General features: G+C 47.0%; 1 protein-coding gene across 1 annotated transcript in view; it reads left to right on the top strand.

The window, feature by feature from the left end:
- Nucleotides 1-6,805, top strand: part of ENOPH1 (enolase-phosphatase 1) — a 29,339-nt gene extending 22,534 nt beyond the window's left edge. The window contains exon 6 of the mRNA XM_084855457.1: nt 3,340-6,805. Within this exon, the coding sequence (XP_084711583.1) occupies nt 3,340-3,479 (140 nt within the window). The 3' untranslated portion in view covers nt 3,480-6,805. The remainder of the gene's footprint in view (nt 1-3,339) is intronic.
- The last annotated feature ends 253 nt before the right edge of the window (nt 6,806-7,058 follow it).

Below are 7,058 nucleotides of genomic sequence, written 5' to 3' on the forward strand. Positions count from 1 at the left end.
ACACCTGGCATCCTCCTGGGCCTACCTGCCCTGTACCCTCCACATCAGAAAGCTGGGTCTTCGAGCCTCCAGTTCCCCAGTGCCCTAGAGTGACACTACGTCTGATGCTGTGGGGCATGCTAGAATTAAAAGGGCAGCTCCCAGCCATCCATGGGAGTGCTGCTGCCACTGCCAGGTGACAGGGGGCACCCCAGAGGGCATTTTGCCCATTTTGTCCTCAAACATGGAGCCAGCCCTACCCCTGTCTGAAACCCTGGAGAGCCTCAGCCGGTCAGTATTGACAATACTACACTAGATGGACCAATGATCTGAGTCGGTATAGCAACTTCCTGTGTACTTTTATTTTTTAAAACATTCTTCACCAAGGTAATCCATATTCTGTACAAAGAATAGCTGAATTCTCCAACCTGTCTTTCCTATGGATATTTTCTAAATGTGTTTGGTTATATAGATTTCATTTGCATAGCCTACCTTACGTTGCATAATTCAGCACATTTTGCTGTTTTCCAAAATTGATTTATTCTGAAGCAAAGAGGGCCCAAGTGCTTTACTATTTGAAACTGCAAATGGGGGGCGGTGGGATTTCCATGTTTTAATGATACACTACATTAGAGAAAAAAATCCTGGTTGTAGTAAAGAAGCATGTCAAGGAGAAGGCTACGTTAGAATGATCTTCCTGAAGTACTTGTTTTCCATGGGCAAGAAGATATTAATGGGAAGGTCAAAACCATGTGATTCCTTCCCCTGCAATATGAAATGATACAAATCTAGGAATTTTGTACCCGTAGATGTGAAGGGCTGGAAAAACAATCCAGAAAAATGGGAGGAAATCCTAATATATACAGTCGGGGCCAGAAATATTGGAACAAGGATAACTGTTTTGGCAGGTGGCCTCTGTACACCACCACATTGAAGTTGAAAGGAAACACACCCAGGTGAGAGCGAAGTCAGGACTTTCAGCTGTAATTCAAGGGGTTTGGCAAAAGTGGGCCACTAACCATTCAGGAAGTACAGCTAGTAGCATACACACACCCCCATCGTTGGTGGCTCCTAAGTAGTGGAATGAATGGCTGACAAGCAGCTGCATGGCCAGGTGTGGCCTGTTTCCTGGGTACCCCATGACCAATCAAGCAAATAAAAGGCCTGGAGGTGGTTCTGAGTGTTACATTTGCATGTGGTAGCTGTTCACTGGAACTCCCAACATGAGGTCCAAAGAGGTGTCCATTCGAGTGAAGGAGGCCATCATTAGGCTGAGGAAACAAACCCATCGGAGAGACAGCAAAAACATTGGGAGTGGCCAACACAACAGTTTGGAACATCCTGAAAAAGAAGGAATTAACTGGCAAGCTCAGCAACAGCAAAAGGCCTGGCAGACAACGGAAGACAACTAAAGTGGATGACCGCAGAATTCTGCTCAGGGTGAAGAGGAACCTTTTCACAACATCTAGCCAAGAACACTCTTGAGGAGGTAGGCATGTCACTGTCAACATTTACAGTCAAGAGACAGCTTTATGAATGTAAATACAGAGGCTTCACAGCAAGGTGCAAGCCACTGGTAATGCTCAAGAACCGAAAGGCTAGATTAGCCTTTGCCAGCAAACACCTAAAAAAGCCTGCCCAGTTCTGGGATAAGATTCTTTGGACTGATGAGACCAAGATTAACTTGTACCAGAATGATTGGAAGAGAAATGTATGGAGAAGGAAAGGAACAGCTCATGATCCAAAGCATACCACATCATCTGTCAAACATGGTGGAGGCAGTGTTATGGCATGAGCATGTATGGCTGCCAATGGAACTGGGTCACTGGTGTTTATTGATGACCTGACTGCTGATAAAAGCAGCAAGGTGAATTCTGAAGTGTATAGGGCTATACTTTCTGCTCAGATTCAGCCAAATACTGCCAAACTGATAGGATGCTACTTCACATTGCAGATGGATAATGACCCAAAACATACAGCAAAAGCTACCCAAGAGTTTGTCCAGGCAAAGAAGTGGGATGTTCTCCAATGGCCAAGTCAGTCACCTGCTCTCAACCCAATAGAGCATGCTTTTCACTTACTGAAGACAAGACTGAAGGCAGAAAGAGCCACAAACAAGCAGCAGCTGAAGGCAACTGCAGTGAAGGCCCCGCAAAGCATCTTGAGGGAGGAAACTCAGCATTGGGTCATGTCCATGGGTTCCAGACTTCAGGCAGTCATTGACTGAACAGGATTTTCATCCAGGTATTAAAGACGACCCTTAAGTTTGAAATGATGTTGGTTTGTTCCATTACTTATGGGCCACCAACGATGGGGGTGTGTGTATGCCACTGGCTGTCCTTCCTGAATGGTTAGTGCCCCACTTTTGTCAAACCCCTTGAATTACAGCTGAAAGTCCTGACTTCGGTCCCATCTGGGTGTATTTCCTTTCAACTTCAATGTGGTGGTATACAGAGGCCAACTGCCAGAACAGTTATCCTTGTTCCAATATTTCTGGCCCTGACTGTGTGTGTGTGTGTGTGTGTGTGTATACACGCACACATACACACACACACACACACACACACACACGGACTTGGGGGGGGGTCTCTATTTTTTTTCTGTCCTTTCCCCCCAATTCTTCACATCTCGTGTGTGTATGTAGATCAGCCCCAAGTTGCCCTAAGAAAATGTGGAAGATTGGTATTGAGCAGGGATGCAGAACTTCTTTCAGCCCAAGGGCTGAATTCCTTTTTGCAGAAGGCCTTGGGGGCTATATTCCACTGGTGGGTGGGGCCAAATGCAGGAGGGTGGGACTAGAGGCAAAGGGGGTGGGGCCAAAAATACCAGCATATTTTAGCTTAAAGCTCTTATTGCCAATAAATAAGCCTTAGGAGAGGCATTTCAACCTTTTAGAACGGGGAAAAAACTACGCAAAGCCAGGAAACCACCAAAGGTCAGTGGTTGCGGGAAGGGGATGGGGAGGGATGTGGCCAACTGGGGAACCCTGGTGGGCCAGATTGGGATCCCACATGGGCCAGATTGGGATCCCACATGGGCCAGATTTGGCCCCTGAGCCTGAGGGTTTACACCTCTGCTCTAAAGTATGGTCCTGGTGTATTAGGGAGGGCCGTAGCTCAGTATGATAGAGCACATGCTTTGTATGCAAAAGGCCCCAGGTTTGATCCCCAGCTTCTCGAGATAAGGTGAGGGAAGATTCCTGCTTGAAATTTTTGAGAGCCACTGCCAGTCAGTGTAGACAACACTGGGCTAGATGGACCAACGCTCTGACTCAGTATAAGGCAGCTTCCTATGTTCCTAGATTGGGGGTGTCTTGGTACACCCAGTTTAATTGATTAGTCTTGTCTCTCTTTCCCTCAGAGGCGGATGCCGCAGAAGAAGTTGACATGCACGTGGCTATAGTAGTCCGGCCAGGCAACGCTGGACTGACAGATGACGAGAAATCCTATTACAGACTCATAACATCCTTTGATGAACTGTTCCTGCCATCATCCACTTAAGAAGCAAACTTACATAGGAAGTTTTTTTAAGATGGAACAGCACCTGACAAAATTCTCCTTATAATTTATGGTAGTTTTGCTGGTGATAAGAACTTTGGCAGAGAAAGTATTGGATCCTTGACCTTCTGGTGACATGCCATTGAGCCTGGTGTGATTGATGCGTCCGCTGGTGTTGCAAGTGCGTTTCAAACTGAGCAGCCGTGAAGCCCCTGGGTTGTCGGCACCTTTACTTTGGAATTGCACATGAAAGAGCCAGTGGGCACAATTCGCCAGAGGGTTCTCCTGCGCGTGCCCTTTTTGAGATGAATAGAAAGTGTGCAAGAGCCCAGCAGTACCCTTGCGCGCCTCCCATTCATCTCAAAAGGGGCTTGCGCTGAAGAACCCTCCTCCGGTGGACTGTGAGGCATGTTTACCCCAAACACACATTCCTTTAGCTTTAGTCTGTCCTGCAAATAAAAAAGAAAATCTCTTGAGGTTTTTTTCTGTTCTCCATTTTTTTCCTCAGTGACAGTTCATACTATTTATTGGATGAGTCCTTTTGAAAGCATTGCAAACTGTGGCAAGCTTGCTAGTTCTCCTGCTCTGAGAAAGAAAAGGAGGTGAGAGTGTACAGTTTCAACTGAATTGCAGACCAAAGTTATAATAAACACATTTGAGGCCTTTCCAGGGGAGGACAATCCTGTACACAGGGACGGTGTGGGAGATCTGTAGGATGTTTGCATAACTAGCACACCCATGGGGGGGGGGGGGGAGGAATTGCATATTCCCTGGATTGTGTTGTTGAGTAAATGCAATCTCACCCCTGCAGCTGTTGAGACGTTGACTGGATTCATACAACACAACAACACACACTCAAGCTTGAGTATGGGTTCAAACATGGGTTGTCATTGAAACGTGGGTTGTGGTGCTGTGTGAACCCAGCCACACTAACAGACCATGGTTTGTTAACCACAAACAACCCACAAAGAGAACCCACAGTTCATTGTTGAGTCGTGAACTGTGGGTTCGTGGTTAATAAACCATGGTTTGTTAGCATGGCTTTGCATTACTTACAAAGTTGGAAAACATCTTGCAATAGCCAAAACTGGCTACAATGACAGTGACCATCCATTGAGTTCAATGGGGTCGTGGTAAATGTTGAAGTGCAGGTGCTCATCATGACAGTACCCATATCCAAGGAGAGTCCAAAAGTCCAGGCAGATCCACATCAACCAGTTCTAGCAGTTTTCATCTCCACAAGAAACAGTATCTTGTAAAGCTAATGGGTTTTCATTGCCATTCAAGACCAAGCCGCCCCAAAATACTTGGCATTACAACAGGGAAGAATTTATTGCTGCTAAATTAATTTCCCCCCAGCTAGTGTGAGGACTTCAGCTAAACTCAAGAGGGAATGGAATTCTGAGGGTGGTGGCAGATGAGGTCAACATCCCAGCTAATAAGTTGCCGGTGCTGTGTCTGTGAGTGCTAGCTCCACTACAAAATGGATCGAGTTGTTTTTGTAGTCCCATCAGTCAATGAAGTTGGAGTTAAGTAGGTCAGTCAATGCTCCTCTGAGAGCATTGTTGCCACTGGATGTTCATGACTTCACTGGAACCACATTTTTAAAGGTTAATGGAGAAACTGCTGCTTAACAGAGTGGCATGGAGGAGCTCGAAGGGAGGAATGTTCCTTTTTTGTCTTCAGTCTAATCATACCACTTGCATGAGATGCAAAAAGGAAGCGCGATACGTGTATTGTTAAAGAGATGTTTAAGTGCAATGACACCCTTGTGTGTGACTTGAAAACACGATGACAGGGTTTGGAGGAAGGTTTGTATTCCCAGCTTGTGTCCATTGGGTGGGTCGGGGGGACAGTGGTTCTTTTCTGAGACATACAGGGAAGTTAATGACATCGGTTGAGCTAGGAATGATTTACGCTTCTGGTCAATAACTAGTTTACCTGGAGGCCCCTTTGAGAAGTGACTGATACTTAAGAATATGACTAGTAAAGGCCTGAGGCCACAGGTGCTAAAGCCTGGCATCAGTGCCCAAAATACTCAGCTGCTGGGCTCCCGGCACCCTACCAAGGGGCCCCCACTGACACCCACCCTAGGCCCACCCCTAACCTGCTTTTCCCCCCTAACACTACACCACTGTTTGAATTTCCATAATGCCTTCAATGTACGATCACCCTGGAAGGTTATGGGACATTCACATGGCAACCCCCAGAGTGCAACTAGGGACAGTGTAGCAGTGATTAGAGTGCTCCTTCCTGTTGCTATCACTGCTAGCTAAGTAACACCTCTCCTCCCCTCAGGGGACCACTGATGGAGGAAGGGCCCACCTTGCGAGTACTCTCTGATACTTGGAGCTGACCCCGCAGGTGGCATTTTCTCCTTGCCTGGGTTGCAGTGAGGACCATGGGGACAGCTGTTGTGGGGCGGGGGGGAGATTTGGTTCACCCACCTCCAGCTGTGACACCTTACTCTGCTCTCCACACACTGAGCAGTGCAAATAAGCTGGGAACAAAGAAGGGAGTGAGGCTCAGCACATGAAAACTGGGGCAGATGCCCTTTTGCTTGTGCTTCCTGAGTTGCTCGTTTGCTATTGGCACCAGTGTCTTTCACAGATACAGTAGAAGAACAAAGCGCGGGCTGGTGGTGACGGTGGCAGCCATGTTGCTTAAGGCATGAAACGGATGTTAATAATTGGTTTCATGCTGGTTTCGTGCCTTGAAACAGCATTGTTTACCTCATGTCTCCAATTAGCAGTTGAAGCCCTGAGGCCTTAAGTGCTGCCAATTTGCCGTTGCAGAATAACCAGAAGTCCAGGAGGGGTGGGGGCTGCATAGAACACTTCAACTGGTTTAAGTTGGTAGAGTAGACATGCCATTTCACAGAGCCGGAAGGGGTCTTGTAGGCCAACTAGCCCAGCTCCCCCGCTCACTCCAGAACTAGATCATCTCTGACATGACCGTCCAATCTCTGCTTGAAGACCTTCAGGGAGGGGGAGACCCCACCCCACCCCTCTCTCTCATTGGTTCTGTTGTTGAAATGCTCTTACCATTAAGAAATGTCTCTTAACATTCATCCAAAAATCTGTCCCCCTGTAACTTAGCAATAGAGTTTTCTTTGTGAGTGGTTGTGCAAAATTCTCCCTTATTGTAGATCTTACTTAATGTCAATATGACGTTTTGCGTTGTGGTGCATGTGTTGTCTTAACAAACCTGTTGCTGAAATGGAAGCCCCTGTACCAATTACCATCTGCCTGAGTGAGCTCCGATTTAGATTGTTGCCCATGCAGTGTGCACTTGTAAATAAAGGCCTAGTTCTGTTGCTTGACAAGTGCCTAATAAGTGTCAGAATTTTGTCTGGGAGTTGCTGGGAGTGCAAATTCAACCGCCAGTAAACTTTCAAAGTGTGCCAGTGAAGGGGGCACTCTAGACCAGTGGGGAACCTCTGCCCTGAAGGCCAAATGTAGGCCTCCAGGCCTCTCAGTTTTAACTTCTGGACTTCCATAGCCCATACCTCTTCACCAGTCCTGTTCTGTGTTATTGATATTATTTACACCGAGGGTGTAGAATCTCGGCCCTGACCACCAA

This window comes from Heloderma suspectum, chromosome 5 (assembly GCF_057233095.1).
Source record: "Heloderma suspectum isolate Gila_16-S chromosome 5, 16-S_ref, whole genome shotgun sequence".
Taxonomy (NCBI): domain Eukaryota; kingdom Metazoa; phylum Chordata; class Lepidosauria; order Squamata; family Helodermatidae; genus Heloderma; species Heloderma suspectum.